At 43.8% G+C, this 26,804-nt stretch overlaps 1 protein-coding gene across 1 annotated transcript in view; it reads left to right on the forward strand.

The window, feature by feature from the left end:
• Nucleotides 1-26,804, forward strand: part of LOC112235428 (ras and Rab interactor 2-like) — a 63,907-nt gene extending 37,103 nt beyond the window's left edge. Inside the window, 9 exon segments of the mRNA XM_042310907.1 lie at nucleotides 4,100-4,172; nucleotides 7,440-7,531; nucleotides 10,669-11,312; nucleotides 11,315-12,065; nucleotides 20,197-20,279; nucleotides 20,705-20,930; nucleotides 22,871-23,002; nucleotides 23,264-23,427; nucleotides 24,212-26,804. Coding sequence (XP_042166841.1) covers nucleotides 4,100-4,172; nucleotides 7,440-7,531; nucleotides 10,669-11,312; nucleotides 11,315-12,065; nucleotides 20,197-20,279; nucleotides 20,705-20,930; nucleotides 22,871-23,002; nucleotides 23,264-23,427; nucleotides 24,212-24,553 — 2,507 coding nt within the window. The 3' untranslated portion in view covers nucleotides 24,554-26,804.

The following is a 26,804-nucleotide window of genomic DNA, read 5'->3' on the forward strand; positions in this document are numbered from 1 at the left end:
TACTACTCCCTTCACAGAACAGCGCACACTGGCCCTAACCAGAATAGAAAGAGGAGTGGGAGGCCCCGGTGCACAACTGAGCAAGAGGACAAGTACATTAGAGTGTCTCACAAGATACAAATGCCTCACCAGTCCTCAACTGGCAGCTTCATTAAATAGTACCTGCAAAACACCAGTCTTAACGTCAACAGTGAAGAGGTGACTCCGGGATGCTGGCCTTCTAGGCAGAGTTGCAAAGAAAAAGCCATATCTCAGACTGGCCAATAAAAAGATAAGATTGAAAAAAATGATTATTGTTTTTTTTCACGTTTAATTTAACCAGGTAGGCTAGTTGAGAACAAGTTCTCATTTGCAACTGCGACCTGGCCAAGATAAAGCATAGCAATTCGACACATACAACAACACAGAGTTACACATGGAATAAACAAAACATAGTCAATAATACAGTAGAACAAAAGAAAACAATAAATATGTATACAGTGAGTGCAAATGAGGTAAGATAAGGGAGGTAAAGGCAATAAATAGCCCATGGTGGCAAAGTAATTACAATATAGCAATTAGACACTGGAATGGTAGATGTGCAGAAGATGAATGTGCAAGTAGAGATACTGGGGTGCAAATGAGCAAGATAAATAAATAAATACAGTATGGGGATGATGTAGGTAGATAGATGGGCTGTTTATAGATGGGCTATGTACAGGTGCAGTGATCTGTGAGCTGCTCTGACAGCTGGTGAGGGAGATATGAGTCTCCAGCTTCAGAGATTTTTGCAGTTCGTTCCAGTCATTGGCAGCAGAGAACTGGAAGGAAAGACAACCAAAGGAGGAATTGGCTTTGGGGGTGACCAGTGAGATATACCTGCTGGAGCGCGTGCTACGAGTGGGTGCTGCTATAGTGACCAGTGAGCTGAGATAAGGTGGGGCTTTACCTAGCAGAGACTTGTAGCCAGTGGGTTTGGCGACGAGTATGAAGCGAGGGCCGACCAACGAGAGCGTACAGGTCGCAATGGTGGGTAGTGTATGGGGCTTTGGTGGCAAAACGGATGGCACTGTGATAGACTGCATCCAGTTTGTTGAGTAGAGTGTTGGAGGCAATTTTATAGATGACATCACCGAAGTCGAGGATCGGTAGGATGGGCAGTTTTACGAGGGTATGTTTGGCAGCATGAGTGAAGGATGCTTTGTTGCGATATAGGAAGCCAATTCTAGATTTAATTTTGGATTGGAGATGCTTAATGTGAGTCTGGAAGGAGAGTTTACAGTCTAACCAGACACCTAGGTATTTGTAGTTGTCCACATATTCTAAGTCAGAGCCGTCCAGAGTAGTGATGCTGGACTGGCGAGCAGGTGCGGGCAGTGATCGGTTTCGTTTTACTTGCGTTTAAGAGCAGTTGGAGGCCACGGAAGGAGAGTTGTATGGCATTGAAGCCCGTCTGGACGTTAGTTAACACAGTGTCCAAAGAGGGGCCAGAAGTATACAGAATGGTGTCATCTGCGTAGAGGTGGATCAGAGAATGGGCAAAAGAACACAGACACTGGACAAAGGAAGATTGGATAAAAGTGTTATGGACAGACTACCGTAATTTCCGGACTATAAGCCGCTACTTTATTCCCACGCTTTGAACCTTGCGGTTTATACAATGACGTGGCTAATTTATGGATTTTTCCCGCTTTCACAAGATTCATGCCGCCAAAAAACTGAGCACCGTCACATAATGTGACGTAAATCGAGCGTGCTCAAACTTCCCATCATTCTGATTACGGTAGTCATTTTGTCACCCTCATCATGGCAAAGACACGGAGAAATGCATATGATGCAGCTTTCAAGTTGAAGAAGATCGATCTGGCTGTTGGAAAAGGAAATAGAGCTGCTGCACGGGGGCTTGGCCTTAATGAGTCGATGATAAGACGTTGGAAACAGCAGCGTGAGGAACTGACTCAGTGCAAAAAGACAACAAAAGCTTTCAGAGGGAAGAAAAGCAGATGGCCCAAAGTATTTGCAGCCACTCGACATCAGTGTAAATCGTGCATTTAAGGTGGCGCTCCTTGTTCAGTGGGAGGCTTGGATGACAAGTGGGGAGAAATCCTTCACTAAAACGGGCCGCAGGCGAAGAGGAACTTATGGTCAAGTCTACCAGTGGGTCCTGACAGCGTGGAGCATTGTCAAAAAATCCACTATCATCAACGGGTTTCGAAAGGCTGGACTGCTGTGTGTTGAAGGGGCAGCATGAGCTCAGCGGGGTATTTGCCTCCGGATGAAAGTGACGAGAGCGACAATGAAAACGATCCAACATCGGATGAAGCAATTCTGAGACTATTCAACTCCGACACCGAATGAGATGACTTCAGTGGTTTCAGTGCACAGGAAGAAGAAGATAGTGACCAAGTTCATTTGTTTCAATGTACCGGTAGGCACCTGTGGCTTATAGATATGTGCGGCTTATTTATGTACAAAATACATATTTTTTAATAATTCAGTGGGTGCGGTTTATATTCAGGTGCGCTTAATAGTCCAGCAATTACGGTAATCTAAGTTTGAGGTGTTCGGATCACAAAGAAGAACATTCGTGAGATGCAGAAAAAATGAAAAGATGCTGCAGGAGTGGTGACACCATCTGTCAAGCATGGTGGAGGCAATGTGATGATCTGGGGGTGCTTTGTTGGTGGTAAAGTGGGAGATTTGTACAGGGTAAAAGGGATCTTGAAGAAGGAAGGCTATCACTCCATTTTGCAACGCCATGCCATACCCTGTGGACGGCGCTTAATTGGAGCCAATTTCCTCCTACGACAGGACAATGACCCAAAGCACAGCTCCAAACTATGCAAGAACTATTTAGGAAAGAAGCAGTCAGCTTGTATTCTGTCTATAATGGAGTTGCCACTACAGTCACCGGATTTCAACCCTATTGAGCTGTTGTGGAAACAGCTTGACCGTATGGTACGTAAGAAGTGCCTATCAAGCCAATCCAACTTGTGGGAGGTGCTTCAGGAAGGGGTGGAATCTCTTCAGATTACCTCAACAACTTGACAACTAGAATGCCAAAGGTCTGCAAGGCTGTAATTGCTGCAAATGGATGATTCTTTGACGAAAGCGAAGTTTGAAGGACACAATTATTATTTCAATTAAAAATCATTATTTATAACCTTATAACCTATAATCTTGACTATGTTACCTATTAATTTTGTATGTTTTAATATTGGAAAACAAGGACATTTCTAAGTGACAAACTTTTGAACGGTAGTGTACCTTTAACCATGTCACATTCGGCCTTTAGCTCACTCTCTCACACACCCACACCCCCCCACACACACACCCACACACACCCACACCCACCCACGCACGCACACACACACACTCACTCTCTCGTTTATGTTTGCGTTCCATAGATGATTCCTTTGACTTGTTTCACGCTTCCACCACTGCTGAAAAATGTGACTCTCACATTGCTCAAAGGGCTAATCTTGATTATAAAACAGTAATGCCTTAACACACACATACACACACACACACACACACACACACACACACACACACACACACACACACACACACACTGTATTTATTGCAGGGAAAATCTCATGTAGCGTTTGGCTATTATCTATTGGGTGTGTTCTCTTTCCAGAGACATGTACAGTTTTGGTACTTTACTGCACCGTTGTGGTTACAAGAAAACAACTTCATGAGTAATGGGATAGTAATAGCTCCAGGGAACGATGACATACCAGATGAATGATGACATACCGAATGAATGATGACATACCAGATGATATACCGGATGAATGATGACATACCAGGTGAATGATGACATACCAGATGACATACCGGATGAATGATGACATACTGGATGAATGATGACATACCAGGTGAATGATGACATACTAGATGAATGATGACATACCAGGTGAATGATGACATACTGGATGAATGATGACATTATGGAGAAGTAGTATAATAGAATGGACATTAACCTAACATAACTATTGGGAGAAATTCCTCATAAATTTCAAGATGGAAGCTAACCAAGACTAGATTTGGCTGTACCTCATAATAAAGTCTGAACAGTTTTGATGTATTCTCTGTGTTCTTTCTCTGGTTGCAGCCTTTTCTCTGGAAGGATCTGGGATCAGTTTTGCAGACCTGTTTCGCCTGGTGGCCTTCTACTGTATCAGCAGGTACAGTCATGTTCTCAAAGGTCTCTCTCCTCCCTCCGTCCCCCTCTCCCTCCGCCACCCTATCCCCACTCCCTCCTTCCCTCTGTCATTCCTCCCTCTGTTGTCATTCCACTGCAGTGAGAGCTACAGCAACTGCATGGAAATAATATTGTGTCCTCATTTGGACTAATCTTCCAAGAGTCCTTAAACATTAAAATACAATTTATAATACGAACACATTTTCACACATAATTAATACACTGTTAAAAACAGACAATACAATAACATATTGACCCGATAGATACTCAGTCTAAAAATATATATTGATTCTTCATCTACCATAGTCCAGCACAACTTTCCTATTATTATTAGTATTATATTTAAATGGTTTTAAAGTATTGTTTGAATGTATATATTGAAAGGTTTCTGGTTTGCTCAGTTAAATGATTCCATTTCTTTATTGCTCTAAATCGAAATGTTCTTTTGCCTATTTTTCTTTTCTGTCTGGATAACACATAGATGGTGGACAATCTATTCCTAGTATTTACTGAATGTCTGTCTCTTACCAACTGAAAACCGTTATGAATAGAGTTTGGCCGTTTTAAAATATAATTTTTTATTTATTTAACTAGGCAAGTCAGTTAAGAACAAATTCTTATTTTCAATGACGGCCTAGGAACAGTGGGTTAACTGCCTGTTCAGGGGCAGAACGACAGATTTGTACCTTGTCAGCTCGGGGATTCGAACTTGCAACCTTTCGGTTACTAGTCCAACGCTCTAACCACTAGGCTACCCTGCCGCCCCAAATGGTGTATATTGTGAAATAAAATAAGCATGTTTTTTTCAATTATCTTGTTGATTGATGACCAACCAAGAGCATTGCGCGTGACTACAACAGAAGAACCATATCTCCACCTTAAAACAATCCTTGCTGCTTTGTTCTGTGCAATCTGCAGCCTCCTAATTTCACTTGCTGATGCATTTCCCCAGACCACAAAACAGTACTTCACCTGACTCTCAATTAATGCTTGTGTTATTTGCTTAAGAATCTTTCCCGGTAAATATTTATCTATCCTTCTGATCATGCATGCTGTTTTAAAATTTTCTTTACATAGATGAGTTATTTGAGACAACCATGATAAGCAGTTGTCTAGCTGCACTACTAGTAGTTTGGTTTCTGCCACTTCCTCAATTTGTACTCCCTTTTCCTAGTGGAACAGACCAACATAACTTTGGTTTTCTTGGTGTTTAAAACAAGTTTGTTCCAGCAAACCCACTCCCTGATATTCTCCAAATCTCCTTGTAAAGCTTGCTGTACCTGTTGAACCGATTGTCTTGAGGTGTAAATTGTAGTATAATCTGCAAACATAATAGCTTGAGTTTCAGATAAGGCATAAGGAAGGTCGTTGGTAAATATTAAATAAAGAAGTGGCCCAAGGCAGCTGCCCTGCGGTATTCCACAGTTTAAAGCATGAGGGGAAGAAAATTAACCATTGATAGAGGTGGACTGTTTCCTGTCAGTTCGATATGACTGTACCCAATTCAATGCTACCTCCTTAAAGCCATAATGCATTCATTTCATCAAAATTATTTTATGATCCACTAAATCAAATGCTGCACTAAAATAAAAAAATAGTACACCCACAAATCTACCATTATCCATAGAATTGAGCCGCTGGTCAGTCATGTCAACCAATGCAGTGGTAGTGGAATGGTTTTTACGATAAGCATGCTGATTGGCTGTAATCAGATCATTATTTTCCATGTACTCCCATATTTGTCTACTCACAATACCCTCCAATATCTTACAGAGTGAAGGGAGTAGACTAACTGGTTGACTATTGGCAGGAGTAATGGGTTCTTTGCTGTCTTTCGGAATAGGACAGTTTCGCATGCTTCCATACATTTGCAAACATCCCTTTTTCCAGTGACCAATTAAATATGTATTTCAGTGGAGCTGCAATCTGGGTTGCAGCATAGCGAAGTAAAAAAATTGTCCATAAGATCATAACCTGTAGATTTACTATTGGGTACCATGTGTTAAGTAAGAGGTGAGCACTCAGGACATAGCTTGTCTCAACTGCCCTCTTCTCACTTCTGGTTTTAGACCGGCTTCATGCCAGCTGGGCAGACAGACAGCTCAGAGCGAAAGACACGTCAGAACTTTGTTTCAACTGAGAAATAGAAACCAAAACATTGAACAACTGTAACGTCAGTAATGTCCAATAATGACAAAATACCAACTTACAGTAAACATACAACAATACCCCACAAGTGGAATGACATAAAACCCTTGTGGTCAGGGAAGTAGATATCCAGTAATATCCAGTAATACCCAGTAATATCCAGTAATGTCCAGTAATGTCCAGTAATGCCCAGTAATACCCAGTAATACCCAGTAATACCCAGTAATGTCCAGTAATGTCCAGTAATACCCAGTAATACCCAGTAATATCCAGTAATGTCCAGTAATATCCAGTATTGTCCAGTAATACCCAGTAAACCAGTAAACCAGTAATGTCCAGTAATGTCCAGTAATGTCCAGTAATATCCAGTAATAACCAGTAATGTCCAGTAATACACAGTAATGTCCAGTAATGTCCACTAATATCCAGTAATGCCCAGTAATGTCCAGTAATAACCAGTAATGTCCAGTAATGTCCAGTAATGCCCAGTAATACCCAGTAATGTCCAGTAATACCCAGTAATGTCCAGTAATACCCATTAATTTCCAGTAATGCCCAACACAGCACAACACAGTTTCAATCTGTGAAATAAAACCTAAACATAAAAAACCACAGAATATAATGATATACTTTACTATCATTAGCGGTAGGAGTTTTTCTTATTCACTTGACGTGACGAGGAAAAACCTCCAGGCTCAAGTTATAGTTCATTAATGACCTAGTCGGGAAAATATCCTCAATAACTTGCATATTCAATTTGACAGTAAAAGGAATGTTTTAGTCAGCATATTGTGATTGCTAGTGAAGAGATTCACCAGCTGAGGCCTCAAGGCTCTGTTAGTTGGCATTGAGTTGACAGTAACAGCACAGTGATGTCACTCTCTTCCTCATCTCTCTGCTCCGGTCGCTCTGGTGTTCAGGCTGTTGTGTTTGCTTTGACAAACCCCTTCTACCACCCTGTGACATCACCCACCCTGAGGACAGAACACAGGTCCAGCTAGCAGGAGGAGATACAGACTGGGAAAGTCCACTCTCGGAGTCTCCTGAATATCTGTTGGACATTATAGACATAGTTGGATCATTCTCTCTCTTCTCTTTTCAGGGACGTCCTTCCTTTCACCCTGAATCTCCCAGAAGCCATTGCAGCCGCCAAGACTCAGAAGGACCTGGAGGAGGTGGCCCAACTAGGAGCAGGTACTACAGTAATAGATGGGTAGAATGTGATCAACTCTATTTTCTTCTCTGCTTAAAGGGATAGTTTGGGATTCTGGCAATGAGGCCCTTTATCTACTTCCCCAGAGTCAGATGAACTCGTGGATACCATTTATATGTATCTGCGTCCAGTATGAAGGAAGTTAGAGGTAGTTTCGCGAGCCAATACTAACTAGCATTAGCACAATGACTGGAAGTCGACAAAAACAGCTAGCATGCTGTTCCCATAGACTTCCAGTCATTGCGCTAATTCTAGTTAGCAATTGCGCTAACGCAAATTAGCATTAGCTGGTGAAACTACTGGACACAGAGACATAAAAATGATATCCACATCAATTATCCGATAGTAAATTGATATAGAAGGAAACAGCATAATTGTATTTATTTATACATGTATATCATATTGTTGAAGGCAATATATCCAAATGGGCTGTGTCTCCTTAAGTACATACATGCATAATGTACAAAAAAAAGCCCCTCATTCCACAGACTGACGTTTCTATGTGTACAGGTGCTGCGGCTACCGATACCGTCTATTAACTTTATACGTTAGTTAACTCATGCTGACCGGTGCGGTCTGGTTTCATGGCAGGTTTAGTTAGTCACTCTGTCATGATATTCTTAGTTTCCTTCTGTTGAAACTCCAGTGGGTGAGTCAGTTTCCTCCAGGGCTGAGGAGGAGGGTGTGGTGACTGGAGAATTATACACACAGGCACGAACACAGGCACACACATCAGTCACAGGCTTACTCTGACCCCTCGTGTGTGTGTGTGTGTGGGGGGGGTGAGGAGGGGAGAGAGAGAGAGAGACAGAGAGAGAGAGAGAGAGAGAATCAGTCTACATGAGGATCTTTTCTTAGCATGCTGACACAATCATTTAGGGAAACTTTTTTCCAATGGACAGGTTCTATTTCAAATGGATATTTGTGTCTGTTATTTCCAAGGGAAGCAGACTTTGGCTCGGCCATTTCAACTAACTACGAGGTCATGAAGGGAATGGCAGACATGGTTCCTCCTACAGAATTGAGTTTGTTCACTCACTACAGACACACTTTGTTGCAGTATACTCCATTACCGAAGGTTATGAATACATTACTGACACACAATTTAGTCCTGGGTACAGAGTCTGTCCAAGGCTCAGAAAGTAGTGGAGGAAGAAATGTCCTTTGAACTATCAGTAAAAGCTCTCTGCAGGAGATCCATCCAGGCTATTCCCTGTGGGGTCACTGCTAAACCCAGCCCAGGATGAGTGCACTCTGGGTGGGGTAAAGAGCAGGGAGAGGTTGCCTGTCTCAGTCTAGCTCCAGAGGTCATGTTTCTCAAGTGGGCATTGCATCAATACCACCGAGTTGTTTCCGTCCCTAGACTAGAGAGGTATGACGAGACCTTTGAAGCGGTGCCCGACATAGCTCCGTCGCTCTCTGCAGTCCCAGATGTGTTGCTGTGCAGAGGGTGTGTGTGTGCTGGTGGAATTCAATGCGTACAGAACGTGCTTCGCAGTCCTCTAAAGTAACTTATAGAATCATTTATAACAGTCTGTAGATTCTATTACATGAATGCCATTATTCTGTAAAGTATTTCTTAGTGTGTGATTGTTTGTCTGGATGAGTTGGCACAGAGACGTGTGCACCAAGTGCCAGCAAACAATAGACTGATTCAGTGGATACAAGTGAAAAAACAGAAGAGACGATCGTAACGGAAACCAATGTCCTGCATCGCAGCAGGAAACTCGGGCAAAGAGAAGGGAGGTGGAGGGCGATCAGGAAAGAGGAGGGCCTATACACTACTGTAGGCCTGTCCAGTGTGTAGACTCCTCCCACCACCCCTGTGGAATTTGCATGTGCGACTCCCTGTCCGTCTCTCTGTCTCTCTGGGTGTGTGTCTGTCAGGACAGCATTCTTGAATCAGTGTTGGGCGATGCAGGGCTGAGCTCACCACGTTCTCCGCTGCCTCAGAAGAGCGTAGGATCACAGAGGAACAGAGAGAAAGAAAGAGAGGGATATAAAAAGTTTGACTGCCTATCCACAGTGCTACTGGCACTATATTGTGGATGTGTCAGTGAACTGGAGGATGAAGTAAGTGGGAAAGGGGTGTTGATGGTAGTTCCTGTGGGTGTTTATGCATTTTTTTTTGTGTGTTTGGGTCAAGGTTAGAGCTAGGCGGTTTGTATGTGTCTGTTTATGAGGGTATGTATGTGTCTGTGTATGAGGGTATGTATGTGTCTGTGTATGAAGGTATCAATGTTTGTATTAAGGTATGTATGTCTGTGTATGAGGGTATGTATGTCTGTATGAAGGTATGTATGTCTGTGTATGAGGGTATGTGTCTGTTTATGAGGGCATGTATGTCTGTGTATGTATGTATGTATGTATGTATGTGTCTGTATGTATGTATGTATGTATGTCTGTATGTATGTATGTATGTGTCTGTTTATGAGGGCATGTATGTCTGTGTTTGAGGGTATGTATGTCTGAGTATGAGGGTATGTATGTATGTGTCTGTTTATGAGGGTATGTATGTCTGTGTATGAGGGTATGTATGTACAGTATGTGTCTGTTTATGAGGGTATGTATGTCTGTGTATGAAGGTATGTATGTACAGTATGTGTCTGTTTATGAGGGTATGTATGTGTCTGTTTATGAGGGTATGTATGTACAGTATGTGTCTGTTTATGAGGGTATGTATGTCTGTGTATGAGGGTATGTATGTACAGTATGTGTCTGTTTATGAGGGTATGTATGTCTGTGTATGAAGGTATGTATGTACAGTATGTGTCTGTTTATGAGGGTATGTATGTGTCTGTTTATGAGGGTATGTATGTACAGTATGTGTCTGTTTATGAGGGTATGTATGTCTGTGTATGAGGGTATGTATGTACAGTATGTGTCTGTTTATGAGGGTATGTATGTCTGTGTATGAGGGTATGTATGTACAGTATGTGTCTGTTTATGAGGGTATGAGTCTGTGTATGAAGGTAGGAAGGTGTCTGTCTGTGTGTTTGAATGATTACCATGACTTTGAGTGTTGGGTCAGGTTGTGGTTAGGCAGCTCTTGGAGGTTTTTCAATGTATACAGTGTGTGGACTCTGTTAATGATTCCCAATCTCTTCTCTCCTGTTAGGATTCTGGCACTCTGCTCTAGGCAGCCTGCGAAGGACAACCACTCCCTCTCGCCCTCCACCACAGCGCCCTGACAGAGACGGTGACATCCAGGGTGCAGAGAGGACACAAGAGAAACAGAGTGCGACTCGCCACAGCAGCGTTCCTCCAGCTCGTCCCTCTTCCTCCTCCTCCTCTCGCCTGGAGAGAAGCCAGTCCAACGGGGCTCTTTGCTTCGTCAACCCCCTCTTCCTCCAGACTCACCGGCGGCTTGAGGAAGACCCTCAATCCTCTTCCACCTCTCCTTCCCCCTACGTCACACACTCCACCCCCAGCCCGGGAACTACCGGTGGGACGTCTTCGGCCCCTGTCACGGACCCCAACGTGAAAAGGAAGTCACGTCCCCCTCGGCCCCCGCCCCCCCCCGTTCCCTCCTATTCCCGCCCCCGTTCCCTCTCCCAGCGCCGCCAAGCTCCTCCCCCACCCCTCTTCCCCAGAAGCCCAAGAGCAGCATGCCCGAAACGCCCACAGCCATTGTCAGCAGGCAACCCTCATCCAATCAGAACCTTCGCCCCACCCCTCGCCCTCCCATGGGTGCCAGGCACAGCAGCCATTCCAAAAAGACGACGAGCAGCGCCGCCATCCCTGTACCCCACCAACACCCTCAACACCCTCCTCCCCCACGCCCCAAAAAACCTGACATCGACGCCCACCGGTGCCACATCGCTCTTGATGACGAGACTATCGCCAAGGCTCTGTCCCGTGCCAAGCTTCCCCCGTGCCAGGCACCGGCCATACCCGCTCCCTCCATAGTGGGAAATGGTGCTGGTAGCCCTCCCAGCCCTCCGGGTAAGACCCCCAGGCGAGAGGGACAAGAGGGGAGGCTGAGCGACATGTCCATCTCCACCTCTTCCTCAGATTCTCTGGACTACTCCCACCCTCCCCTCTCCCTCCCCGCCAGCCCCCCTCTCAGATTACGGCATCACCTTGGCAACAACGAGGACAGCAGCGACGACGAAGACCTCTGTGACGAAGAAGAGGAAGACTACGGCGTCAGCCTGGAGAACGACCTGGAACAGGGCCTCCGTCCTCCCTTCAAAGCCCGCCGGAGAGGGGTCGGAGTCGGGGTCAAAGTTGCGCTGAGCTTCCGGAAGGTTTCTGGAGTCTTCAGCACCTTCATGACCCCAGAAAGGCGAGCCGTGAGGAGGATAGCGGAGCTCTCCAGGGACAAGAGTTCCTACTTCGGATGCCTGGTTCAGGATTATATCAGTTTTGTACAGGAGAATAAGGGGTGTCATACGTCAGGCTTAGACCTCCTGCAGACCCTCAGACAGTTCATGACCCAGATGAAGGCCTACTTGACGCAGAGCTCCGAACTGGACCCGCCCATCGAATCCCTCATACCCGAGGATCAGATAGGTGAGTGTGTGTGTGTGTGTGTGTGTGAAACTCAGACTACAAGGAAGCTGGTGTGTGGGTAGATACTTCACATGAACGTCTGTATGAGTGATTTGCTCATGTTGGCTCTCTCTCCAACCACTTCAGCTCTAATAGGGAAGTAACATCTAAAAACTAGTTTCACAGTGACCTAATCCATATTTGCCATGATAAACTGTCAAGACTTAGCCTGTACAAATTAGCCCAGCTATTTGAAGAACTCCCTATTAGTCCATGTTAAGACAGACTGGTTATAGAAACCAGTGTTGGGTTACGGAGATGCCAGTGAGGTGCCAGTGTACCCTCCCTTCCCTACAGTCAGTTATTCCTGGCCTCTCAAGCTTGGCACAAATTCACACAGTGGTGCCAACTGCCAAGCTACATTTGTGGTTCAATTGGAACGGCAAAAATGCCAATTATCTCCCAACCTAAATCCATAAATGTCAGGGATTATTTTAATGTGGGACCAAATATGGTATGAACTTACTAGTGACAGAAAATAGGCCTAGTTAGAGAAGGAGACTACAATACGTAGTCCTAATTTTAACGACACTGAGCTGAAGCAAGTGCTAATGTTTGACAATGAAATTGTGATGGAGGCTGACTTAGCCAATGTTGTCAAAGAGGGTTTTCATTGAGTTTGGGCTGAATAAGTATTTGCATGAATATGTAGCCTTAATTTTACACTCGGCTCTTGTCCCTTGTTCTTTGTAAACAACAACAGCCAAGCATTGTTCAGAGAAGAAGTGGTTGTTGGAGTGGTAGCTGACCTCTCTCTCTCTCTCAGCTTAGGGGTCTAGAAACAGAAAACTTAGGTCATGGGGCAGACGACTGTATAATATAAACCAACGTCTTACAGAGACATTATTATCTTCCTAGAAGTATGCAAGGTTATAAACACAACAATAAAAGACTACCAATGCTCTCGATAGGCCTATGCATGCATTTACTAAACCAGGCACAGTAACATTCTACGACCCAAAGGACAGTAACATAGGCTAGGATGTTCCGTGTTTGCCACCAGATACAATGTTTACAAGGTTTAGTCTCGACTAGTAACACAAAGGGGATTCCTGTATAGACAGACAGACTGACGTAATGGTAAAAGAAGCAGGCTATGGAAGGCTTTCAGGAATAGAGAAGTGAAGCTTGGACTGTGCTCTCCTACACTCACTGTTGACATACTGTGTAGGTCATGGGTGTAGGTCATCGTAATGTCATTTAAAAGCCCAAACTGGATCAATTTACTAGTAATTGAGGTAAGGGGTGGGGGGGGGGCAAGTGGGGACCAAAAAATGTATTCCCATTCAAAAATCTTATTTTAACCCTACCCCCACCCCTTAACCCTAAACCTAACCCTAACTCTATAGCCAGTTTGTGCTGTTCTGTGAAGAGAATAGTACACAGCATTGTACCAGATCTTCAGTTTCTTGGCAATTTCTAGACTGACAAGTTTCAGAAGAAAGTTGTTTCTGGCCATTCTGAGCCTGCAATCGAACCACAAATGCTGATGCTCCAGATACTCAACTAGTGTAAAGAAGGACAGTTTTATTGCTTCTTTAATCAAAACAACAGTTTTCAGCTGTGCTAACATAATTGCAAAAGGGTTTTCTAATGATGAATTAGCCTTTTAAAATTATAAACTTGGATTAGCTAACACAACGTGCCATTGGAACACAGGAGTGATGGTTTCTGACAATGGGCCTCTGTACGCCTATGTAGATAATCCATAAAATATCTGTCGTTTCTAGCAACAATAGTCATTTACAACATTAACAATGTCTACACTGTATTTCGGATCAATTTGATGTTATTTTAATTGACAAAAAATGTGCGTTTTTCAAAAACAAGGACATTTCTAAGTGACCCCAAACTTTTGAACGGTAGTGTAAATCATAAGGCCTTTCCACAAATAGAACAATGAGTCAGATATTTCACCTGAGGTATAAATGTGAAGCATCCGGTTGGCGTTTCCACTCACTACAAAATATGGTGATCAGAGGAAGCCGAGTGGTCGGCAGTGGGAGAAGATAACGCCAGATGGATTTTGACCGACATTCTGCTAATTTTCTCATCGATGAAAAATTTGATCTCCATACAGTTTTCTGTTTCCAAAACTAGAATCTGTAACAGAGTGGACCGTTTGCTAAAGTTGTAAAATAAGTTGTTGTTTAGAAGGAGTGCAAGGGTGAATTCGAGTTATTGCACACACGCACTTCACGGAGTAGGCGTTCCTTAACGGAAATATGCAAATAAATGCTCGAACACGCCAATAGGATCTCACTAGCTCATGCTTGGCTCTGCCCACCTCCTTGCTTGTTCTGCACACTATGATGGATTTGCTCCTATTGGAAACGACAGGCTCTGGTCTATCTTGGGTTCGTTATAAAAATCTTTGGCCTTTCTTTGAGGGCCTAGTTATACCCTAACACAGTGGTGTTAAGAATCTCCTGGTTTACAGGCCACACCGGGCCTGCAAGTCACATTATGATGGCTTGCAAAGTGATGTGTAATTCCTATTGGAATCCAGCCAGAGTTAGGATTTCCAACAAGTGGAATTGTTAATCACCTGCAACCTGCATTCAGAATGACTGCTAGGGTAGGGAAGATTGAACACTGAGAGTACCTCAATCATCTAAACTGGAACAACCATCTCAGTAACGGGTGCAATAAATCCAACAGATTGGATATTTAGAAAACTGTCGGTTATTTACCTTTGTGTAGCATAAAATGTATCAACCAATCAATGTACATGCAAAAACACAGATATTACAGTAAATCAAACCATTCTGAAAATCTCCCTTCAACAGAGCATGCTGGGAAATAGTATATTATTATTTATTGTATTTTTATTTATTTATACCTTTATTTTGACAGAGTCAATGCTGAGACCAAGGTCTGTCTTCCAGATGAGCCCTGTATAGCACCACAATACACATCAGAATACAATAAACACAATAGACCACATATTCATATACACAATAACATATGTGTTATTATAAACAACAATACACCAAAAGAAATTCTTCAGTATAAAGGTCCCCTAACAACTATCTGAGATGCCCTAGAGGCACCAATTCCACCCATTTTAAAGTGCATTGTAGTTCCTTCTACCTAGCTGTCTAGACACCAACGGATTCCCCAGAGTTAACCAGCCCTGTGAACGGGATGCTAACTTGTCATTTTAAATCGTAACAGTGATGAAAGTCGGCTGGTTCTCTGTAGAACCCTTCTTGTCTTCCAAAGAATCATCAAAGAACCCGTTCACCCAAAAACAGTAAAGGGTGTTAAATGTTCTAGATAGAACCATTTGCCTAACAAAGGACCCTTGTCTTCCAAAAAGGGTTCTTCTGATCCAACTGGTTCTTGGTAGAACCCTATCTCTCCACAAATAACGTTTTTGGAACTCGTTTTTTTCTAAGGGGTGTAGCCCATTGTAAAGGCTTACAGAGGAGGTATAGCAACATAATAAACATTGCCCAACATACAAAGGAGTCAAGGCCAGTCCTGAGATTTTACTTCTGGCGCCGACAGAGATGGCCGCCTCGCTTCGCGTTCCTAGGAAACTATGCAGTTTTTTGTTTTTTTTACGTGTTATTTCTTACACTAGTACCCCAGGTCATCTTAGGTTTCTTTACATACAGCCGAGAAGAACTACTGAATATAAGATCAGCGTCAACTCACCATCAGTACGACCAAGAATATGTTTTTCGCGATGCGGATCCTGTGTTCTGCCTTACAACCAGTGCCACGGAATGGTTCACATGCAGCGACCAAAAAAAAAAACGACTCAGAAAAAGAGGGAAACGAAGCGGTCTTCTGGTCAGACTCTGGAGACGGGCACATCGTGCACCACTCCCTAGCATTCTTCTTGCCAATGTCCAGTCTCTTGACAACAAGGTTGATGAAATCCGAGCAAGGGTAGCATTCCAGAGGGACATCAGAGACTGTAATGTTCTCTGCTTCACGGAAACATGGCTAACTGGAGAGACGCAATCCGAAGCGGTGCAGCCAGCGGGTTTCTCCACGCATCGCGCCGACAGAAACAAACATCTTTCTGGTAAGAAGACGGGCGGGGGCGTATGCCTTATGGCCAACGTGACATGGTGTGATGAAAGAAACATACAGGAACTCAAATCCTTCTGTTCACCTGATTTAGAATTCCTCACAATCAAATGTAGACCGCATTATCTACCAAGAGAATTCTCTTCGATTATAATCACAGCCGTATATATCCCCCAAGCAGACACATCGATGGCTCTGAACGAACTTTATTTAACTCTCTGCAAACTGGAAACGATTTATCCGGAGGCTGCATTCATTGTAGCTGGGGATTTTAACAAGGCTAATCTGAAAACAAGACTCCCTAAATTTTATCAGCATATCGATTGCGCAACCAGGGGTGGAAAGACCCTGGATCATTGTTACTCTAACTTCCGCGACGCATATAAGGCCCTGCCCCGCCCCCTTTCGGAAAAGCTGACCACGACTCCATTTTGTTGATCCCTGCCTACAGACAGAAACTAAAACAAGAAGCTCCCACGCTGAGGTCTGTCCAACGCTGGTCCGACCAAGCTGACTCCACACTCCAAGACTGCTTCCATCACGTGGACTGGGAGATGTTTCGTATTGCGTCAGACAACAACATTGACGAATACGCTGATACGGTGTGCGAGTTCATTAGAACGTGCGTTGAAGATGTCGTTCCCATAGCAACGATTAAAACATTCTCTAACCAGAAACCGTGGATTGATGGCAGCATTCGTGTGGAACTGAAGGCGCGAACCACTGCTTTTAATCAGGGCAAGGTGTCTGGTGACATGACTGAATACAAACAGTGCAGCTATTCCCTCTGCAAGGCAATCAAACAAGCTAAGCGTCAGTATAGAGACAAAGTAGAATCTCAATTCAACGGCTCAGACACAAGAGGTATGTGGCAGGGTCTACAGTCAATCACGGACTACAGGAAGAAACCCAGCCCAGTCACGGACCAGGATGTCTTGCTCCCAGGCAGACTAAATAACTTTTTTGCCCGCTTTGAGGACAATACAGTGCCACTGACACGGCCTGCAATGGAAACATGCGGTCTCTCCTTCACTGCAGCCGAAGTGAGTAAGACATTTAAACGTGTTAACCCTCGCAAGGCTGCAGGCCCAGACGGCATCCCCAGCCGCGCCCTCAGAGCATGCGCAGACCAGCTGGCCGGTGTGTTTACGGACATATTCAATCAATCCCTATACCAGTCTGCTGTTCCCACATGCTTCAAGAGGGCCACCATTGTTCCTGTTCCCAAGAAAGCTAAGGTAACTGAGCTAAACGACTACCGCCCCGTAGCACTCACATCCGTCATCATGAAGTGCTTTGAGAGACTAGTCAAGGACCATATCACCTCCACCCTACCTGACACCCTTGACCCACTCCAATTTGCTTACCGCCCAAATAGGTCCACAGACGATGCAATCTCAACCATACTGCACACTGCCCTAACCCATCTGGACAAGAGGAATACCTATGTGAGAATGCTGTTCATCGACTACAGCTCGGCATTCAACACCATAGTACCCTCCAAGCTCGTCATCAAGCTCGAGACCCTGGGTCTCGACCCCGCCCTGTGCAACTGGGTACTGGACTTCCTGACGGGCCGCCCCCAGGTGGTGAGGGTAGGCAACAACATCTCCTCCCCGCTGATCCTCAACACTGGGGCCCCACAAGGGTGCGTTCTGAGCCCTCTCCTGTACTCCCTGTTCACCCACGACTGCGTGGCCATGCACGCCTCCAACTCAATCATCAAGTTTGCGGACGACACAACAGTGGTAGGCTTGATTACCAACAACGACGAGACGGCCTACAGGGAGGAGGTGAGGGCCCTCGGAGTGTGGTGTCAGGAAAATAACCTCACACTCAACGTCAACAAAACTAAGGAGATGATTGTGGACTTCAGGAAACAGCAGAGGGAACACCCCCATCCACATCGATGGAACAGTAGTGGAGAGGGTAGCAAGTTTTAAGTTCCTCGGCATATATCACATCACAGACAAACTGAATTGGTCCACTCACACAGACAGCATCGTGAGGAAGGCGCAGCAGCGCCTCTTCAACCTCAGGAGGCTGAAGAAATTTGGCTTGTCACCAAAAGCACTCACAAACTTCTACAGATGCACAATCGAGAGCATCCTGGCGGGCTGTATCACCGCCTGGTATGGCAACTGCACCGCCCTCAACCGTAAGGCTCTCCAGAGGGTAGTGAGGTCTGCACAACGCATCACCGGGGGCAAACTACCTGCCCTCCAGGACACCTACACCACCCGATGCTACAGGAAGGCCATAAAGATCATCAAGGACATCAACCACCCGAGCCACTGCCTGTTCACCCCGCTGTCATCCAGAAGGCGAGGTCAGTACAGGTGCATCAAAGCTGGGACCGAGAGACTGAAAAACAGCTTCTATCTCAAGGCCATCAGACTGTTAAACAGCCACCACTAACATTGAGTGGCTACTGCCAACACACTGTCAATGACACTGACTCTACTCCAGCCACTTTAATCATGGGAATTGATGGGAAATGATGTAAATATATCACTAGCCACTTTAAACAATGCTACCTTATATAATGTTACTTACCCTACATTGTTCATCTCATATGCATACGTTGATACTGTACTCTATATCATCGACTGCATCCTTATGTAATACATGTATCACTAGCCACTTTAACTATGCCACTTGGTTTACATACTTATCTCATATGTATATACTGTACTCGATATCATCTACTGTATCTTGCCTATGCTGCTCTGTACCATCACTCATTCATATATCCTTATGTACATATTCTTTATCCCCTTACACTGTGTATAAGACAGTAGTTTTTTTGTGGAATTGTTAGTTAGATTACTTGCTCGTTATTACTGCATTGTCGGAACTAGAAGCACAAGCATTTCGCTACACTCGCATTAACATCTGCTAACCATGTGTATGTGACAAATAAAATTTGATTTGATTTGATTTGATTTGAATCATATTTATTTTATTTGGTTGACAGTAAAACACTACCCAGTTTTTACCTTGGTTGACATTGCTTTGCTAAACTGGCTCATTTACATATAGGAATTTAGTGCTGTGTAGTCTGTAGGGAGTGGGGAGTTTTCTAACCTTACACTTCCCCAAACACCTCTCTCTCTCTCTCTCTCTGTCTCTCTCTCTCTCTCTCTGTCTCTCTGTGTGTGTGTTTTCCTGGAAAACCCAGCATTGCTCATGTCAAACACCAAAAAGCTGTCCTCCTCTAGACTTTTGCTACTCTCAGGTTTTCCACACAATAGGCCACTAGATTCATTTGGATGAAGGCTTTGCATGATAAAGTGGCAGTAACAAATGAAAATGTATACAAATGTCAATGAGGTTATAACATAAGAACAACCAGTTGAAATAATAGAGACGATCAAAAGTACGGTTCAGTACCCAGCTGCCGGCTACGGTTCACGGGCTCTGTCACCGCTAGTTAACCAGCAGCAATGACTATTTGCTTGACTCTGATTTTATACAGTTTGTGATCAGATGAAAAATAATAGAATAGGCTACGTGATGGATGTAGGCTATTGTTTTATCCAACTGTGTAGTTTGTGTTCAAGCATGTATTATTCTCCTGAGGATCTTGGGGTGATGTCCGTTAGTGTGCAGGTTCAGCTATGGTTATGGCTGGGTTATGTTTTAGGGCGAGGCAGTGGATGTAACTCTTCACAGCGTACGCGCACCATTGTACAATAAAATGCCATTGCATGGTCAAACTGCATCTGGGTCAGTTGGTGTTTTTTAATGGTTGTGGATGGTATTTATTTTACTGCCTGACGTTTTTACAGCGTTTACGTTTACCGTTTCATTGCGGAAAAGCATTTTCACTTGCATGAGATTTATCCCTCTAAAAAGTTTTAAACGTAAAGCACTTACGTAACGGAGAGTTTTACCACATCCTCCTAATTGTGTGAAACATTGATCGAACTCCAAAAAGACGAAGAAAGCCCTGCACACAGCAGTGTGTCTTGATCCAGTTTAGGTTACAAGCCAGTTTGGGGAAGCAGTCACTAACACCCAACGTGTCTGTGTGTTTTATCTCTAGACTCTGTCCTGGAGAAGGCCATGCACAAATGTGTGTTGAAGCCGCTGAAGGGCGTAGTGGAAGTGGCCCTGCACGACTTTCAGGTGAGCTTTGTCTTCCATTGTAGCACCTGTTAGAATCATAGTTGATTCGGAAAGTTAGTAGAACGTCAGTCAAGGAGCTCATGTCTTTTAACAGGATATATTTTATATGCAGTGTTTACACTAAGGAGAATCCTGAAGTTGATGTCATCATAACCACAGGTCTGAGAGGTTTTCTCCCCTTCTTGTAATTACATTTCTATGATAGAAATATAATAAATAGAAGGAACAATGATCATAGAAATATAATGAATAGATGGCGATCATGACCATGAAGATGATTCATAACCTTGTTTGTCTAGTAATTCTATATCTATAATCACAACCTTGACCTTCCTCTCTCTACTCTCCCATTTAAGCACTGGGGCTTTGTCACTTCTAATAACTACATTTCTACAGTCATAACCTTCTCCTTCCTCTCCTCCTAGGTGAGCAGTGGAGGCTGGCAGCAGCTGAGGGAGAACCTGGCCCTGGCTAAGACCCGGAGGCCCCAGGACCTGGGTGTGGATGGGGCTGTGCCCCCTGACCCCATGGCCATCGAGAAGATCCGCCACAAGTTCCACAACATGAGGAAGATGTACTCCCCGGATAAGAAGGTGTCGCTGCTGCTCCGAGTGTGTAAACTCATCTACACCATCATGCAGGATAACTCAGGTAGGTGGGATTGGGGGGAGGATGTGTTTTGGGAGGGAGGTTACATGTATAGTCATGGTCATTTGAGAATGACACAAATATTAATTTTCACAAAGTCTGCTGCTTCAGTGTCTTTAGATATTTTTGTCAGATGTTACTACAGAATACTGAAGTATAATTACAAGCATTTCATAAGTGTCAAAGGCTTTTATTGACAATTACATGAAGTTGATGCAAAGAGTCAATATTTGCCGTGTTGACCCTTCTTTCTCAAGACCTCTGCAATCTGCCCTGGCATGCTGTCAATTAACTTCTGGGCCACATCCTGACTGATGGCAGCCCATTCTTGTATAATCAATGCTTGGAGTTTGTCAGAATTTGTGGGTTTTTGTTTGTCCACCCGCCTCTTGAGGATTGACCACAAGTTCTAAATGGGATTAAGGTCTAGGGAGTTTCCTGGCCATGGACCCAAAATATCGATGTTTTGTTCCCCGAGCCACTTAGTTATCACTTTTGCCTCATGGCAAGGTGCTCCATCATGCTGGAAAAGGCATTGTTAATCACCAAACTGTTTCTGGATGGTTGGGAGAAGTTGCTCTCGGAGGATGTGTTGGTACCATTCTTTATTCATGGCTGTGTTCTTAGGCAAAATTGTAAGTGAGCCCACTCCCTTGGCTGAGAAGCAACCCCACACATGAATGGTCTCAAGATGCTTTACTGTTGGCATGACACAGGACTGATGGTAGCGCTCACCTTGTCTTCTCCTGACAAGCTTTTTTCCAGATGCCCCAAACAATCTGAAAGGGGATTCATCAGAGAAAATGACTTTACCCCAGTCCTCTGCAGTCCAATCCCTGTACCTTTTGCAGAATATCAGTCTTCTTTGCTGCCGTTCTTCATACCAGGCCATCCTCCAAAAGTCTTCGCCTCACTGTGCATGCAGATGCACTCACATCTGCCTGCTGCGATTCCTGAGAAAGCTCTGCACTGGTGGTGCCTCGATCCTGCAGCTGAATCAACTTTAGGAGACGGTCCTGGCGCTTGCTGGACTTTCTTGGGTGCCCTGAAGCCTTCATCACAGCAATTGAACCGCTCTCCTTGAAGTTCTTGATGATCCGATAAATGGTTGATTTTTAGGTGCAATCTTACTAGAAGCAATATCCTTGCCTGTGAAGCCCTTTTTTTCAGGTCATTTGCATGGCAAAGAGGGACTTTGCAATTAATTGCAATTTATATGATCACTCTTCATAACATTCTGGAGTATATGCAAATTGCCATCATACAAACTGAGGCAGCAGACTTTGTGAAAATTAATATTTGTGTCATTCTCAATTATTTTGGCCACGACTATGCAGAGAGTGTGGATGAGTTCCACATATTTGTCTATAGTGTATCTGGTTGTGTATTACACACGATTGGGATCAATTCCATTTAAAGTCAGTAAATTCAGGAAGGAAACTAAAAAGCACTTTTTCTTAATTATTTTGTTTGATAAAACTTTTTTTTTTTTTAAATCTATTGACCTCCAACCTTGTTTTATCTGCATGTTTTTGAGTATGTGTGTTCATGTGTGTGTTTTCATCTGACCACAACTTTCCTATACCTCACCTTGCCTTTCCCCTTTGTACAGGGAGGATGACTTCCTGCCCATGCTGGCCTACGTCCTGGCCCATTGTGACATGCCTCTCTCTCTCTCGCTCTCTCTTCTTTCTCTCTCCTCTGTCTCTCTCTCTTCCCTCTCTCCTCTCTCTCCATCTCTCTTCTCTCTACTCTCTCTTGTCTCCTCTCTCTCTCTCTCTCTCTATCACTCTCTCTTCCCTCTCTCCTCTCTCTCTCCCCTTTCAATTCCCTTCCATTCAATTTGCTCTATTGGCATGACGTAACAATGTACATATTGCCAAAGTTTACTTTGGAGATTTACAGTATTAACATAAAAATTAATAATAATCTCTCTCTCTCAGGGAGGATGTACGGAGCAGATGACTTCCTACCGATGCTGACCTATGTCCTGGCCCAATGTGACATGCCTCAGCTGGACACTGAGATCCTCTACATGATGGAGCTGCTGGACCCCTCACTGCTGCATGGAGAGGGTAGGTCTCCCATCACGTCATGAAACTGGATTCAATACCACAGTATACAGTTTGCGATATACTCACGTATACACCAGAATGTATTCTTCACCAACATGCAAAATGTATACGTCATTTTCTACCTCGTATGGCCTCGTTGAGACATTAACACGTCCACAGTCAAACCCACAGCATGCCCATATTGACAGTATTATATTTCTCTTCCTGGGTCTCCTCCTTCCCTGCCTGCTCTCCTCTTCTCCCCAACCCTCCCTCTCACAGGTGGCTACTACCTGACCAGTGCGTACGGGGCCATGGCTCTCATCAAGAACTTCCAGGAGGAACAGGCAGCCAGGGTCCTCAGCTCTGAGGCCAGAGACACCCTGCACCAGTGGCACCGCCGACGCACCGCCCAGCGCACGGCACCCTCCGTGGACGACTTCCAGGTATCGCCCTGAACCCCATCTGACCCCCAGGCAGTGAGTTTGAAAGAACGCCCCCCTAAAATGCCTTCCCCGAGACGGGGGAGACAATCTGCATGGCTCCAGTGTGAAGTTTCCCTTAAGTACAGATCTAGGATCAGCTTTCTTTCCCCCAATCCTAACCTTAACCATTAGTGGGAGGAAATGCAAAACTGACCCAAGATTAGCGTCGAGGGGCAACTTCACTCAACACCAATCTGCATGAGAAGCGCCGGTGGTGACATGCCGAGACTATCCCTCTGTATTTGGATCCGTATTCAAAAATGATCTGGAACTATGAAGACACTGTTGGAAGAATAAAATGTGCTTGATTTCCGGGTTAGGGATGGTCAAGAAGGGAGTGATATTGAGAAGGAAGCTGAAAGGTAGATGAGATAGGACTAATCTAATGCATGTGATTGTGTACTAATGACGCGTTGTCTTGGTTTTCTGTTAGCTCTGAAATGGCTGTGTCTTCCTGTAAACGCCATACAAATAATAGAGGCTATAGAGCCGTATCAGCGCTCCTTCATCTTTCTCCCTGTGTGTCTTCAAAAAACAAAAACATTCCTGTGTATTTGTGTCTCAGTTCTGATCCTGCATGAGCACCTGCAAATAACTGATATCCGTGTTCTCTGTCTCTCTTTGTGTCATTTTCTCCCATGTGTTTTTGCATGAGTATATTTTATATCTGTTTTGCATGTTTGCATAAATGTATTTTTGTATGAATGATACCTGTATTACATTCCTTGTATCCCTTCTCCTTCAGAACTACCTGCGAGTCGCCTTACAAGAAGTCAACAGCGGCTGCACAGCCAAAACCCTCCTAGTCCACCCGTACTCCACCACCGAAGAAGTATGCTCGCTCTGCACCTACAAGTTCAATGTTCATGACCCCGAGAACCACGCCCTCTTTCTCATCACTGAGGCAACCAGTCAGCAGCTTGCCCCGGACACACACCCCCAGCGAATCAAAGCGGAGATACACAGCCACCCAAACTCGCAACCCTTCCATTTTGTCTACCGCAGAGTGCCCAACCTTAACCTGTGTATACCAGCTATCCCAGCTAACCAGCACAATGGCAACTGCCTAGCCAATTGGATGAATTAAACTGAATTAAAAAGAAATAAAACATTATTGATCCCTAGAGGGGACATTAGATTTTTCACTAGTGTACAAACGCATACAGGGACAGACTCATACATCAGAACACATAGACCTGAGAGAGCACTGATGGAGGGTGGAACAAGTACAATACCTGACTGCTGAGACTGAGGCAGTCCTAATATGGACACCACGCGGGTATGATGGAATGATACTGAATGGTGATACTGAGGATGTCCTAATATGGACGTGTATCCATAGAATGGTAGTGAATGGCGGAAATTGAAAAAATACACTGTATATTTCAACTATAGGGACAGAGAATGTTGCTGTGTGTTGTGAAGGGATCCTAGACTACTCAATGGAAAAAGTAGTTTCTATTCTTCTTAAAGGAGACAGAAAGAGGAAGCAGGTAGGGAGAGAAGTGTCTGGTGTCTGCATGCATTTCACTCTCTTTTTAGGGATACGGCACGTGAGTGTCAGGAATTGGTTGGTCAAGTCCAGTGTCGAGTCAGCTAGTGACCACTCTGCAGAGCTGCCTCCAGGGCAAGATTCATGACAATAAATGCCAAGCTACATTTAGCATTTCTGATTGAGCCGACAAATGCAATTTACCGTGAATGCAGTCTCCATAAACGTGGGAACATTGCCATTAAATGTAAATTGTGCTACAACTTTGAACTTCAGCGATATGGATTGAATCGAGCCACCCCACTGGGCACAAACTGGTTGAATCAATGTTGTTTCCACGTTATTTTAAAACGAAAAAAAAAAATACGTTGAAACAACGTGGATAGACAACGAATTGACGTCTGTGCCCAGTTGTCCTGGTGGGATGTGTGAAGAAGCTAAACAGATGCTTTGCGAAGGTTGGCTGGACTTTTCATGTGGATTTGGCGACCCCTATAAGATATTTGAAGAATGGCTTGCAGCAGTATGGACATCATGTCAACTTGCGTACTCTTAAGTCTACAACCGAACTGCCATTTGCAACGCCATTATATTCAAAAAAACAAAACAAAAAAAACACACTGCTCTTGCTGGTATTACTTGTTTTGAAATATTATGCTTTAATAAGAGCAAGAGCAGTGTGCAGGTTTCTCTTTTCTTTGAGGTTATTGTATTCCCTCGCACCTGCAACCAGATAACTCAGATGTGCGAGTGCTTTTTTGAAATAAGAAATGCAATTATATCAAATTATATAACTGTACATATTTTTTCCTGTAGCATTTTGTATGATTATTTTGCTGCAGTTGCTGGTAAACTGTAGACAACGTAAAAGTGTAGATTGTACTTTTATAGGAAAATGCTATTTTATTTGGATTGAAAACGTATTTGGATCATTTCCCCCACATGTTGTTCGATTATATGCCAGTAAATTAAACCAATAAATATTTTGGAGACAGAATCTGAATTGACTCAACTAAACTTTTGTCTATATCAACTGCCTCAGCAAATGGGAATGACTGTATTCAAAGTTGTACTAGAAAGTTGAAATTGTATTGGCTAACGGGAATATACTATTTTTTGTTTCTGTCTGTTATCTATAGGGGTCACTGGCTGATTCCTTATCAGCTATTGAGAAGAAATGACAATCTAAACTAATTTCCCCTTGAGGATGAATAAAGTACAATCTCATCTCAGTCAGTATTAGTGTGTATTACTCAGAGAGGTTGGTGATCTCTAAGAAGAGAACGGTCAACAGTTTTATTGAGATACGTATTGTACAGTCAGTTGATATAATGGTAATTATTCGGTTACAACAACCATTGTGATACTGTGATTGCTAACACCTGTATGATTTTTCCATCACTGTTTTGCTGTTATTCAAATCTGACAAGTAGAAACGGATGAGTAGTGTGTTCGATTAATATTATGACACTTAACGCAATGCTTAAAACACTACTGCTAAACCAACCAAACTGTCTTTTTGATCTTGTATATGTTCTGGGGGATATTTTGTATTTATTTTTTGAATTTTTATGCAAAGAAAGTTGATGAAATGATGGGGGGGTTAAAATATGCGAGATGGTGTTGGGTGTCCTCTCCCAAAAGCCCTGTAGTAGCCTTTCTTTGACTATTGCACCCATTACAACTAAAACTCCCTATTATGGTGTTCTTTTGTTGACCTTAGTGACCATTTGTTGCCATGTTGGACTAAAGTAGGAATGAATATACTTTAATAAGAAATATGATGCATTTTCAAATGTTACTCTACAAACAGTCTTTTTCTTTGAATAAAAACACCACAATGTAA

Source organism: Oncorhynchus tshawytscha, linkage group LG32 (genome assembly GCF_018296145.1).
Source record: "Oncorhynchus tshawytscha isolate Ot180627B linkage group LG32, Otsh_v2.0, whole genome shotgun sequence".
In the NCBI taxonomy this organism is placed as follows: Eukaryota; Metazoa; Chordata; class Actinopteri; order Salmoniformes; family Salmonidae; genus Oncorhynchus; species Oncorhynchus tshawytscha.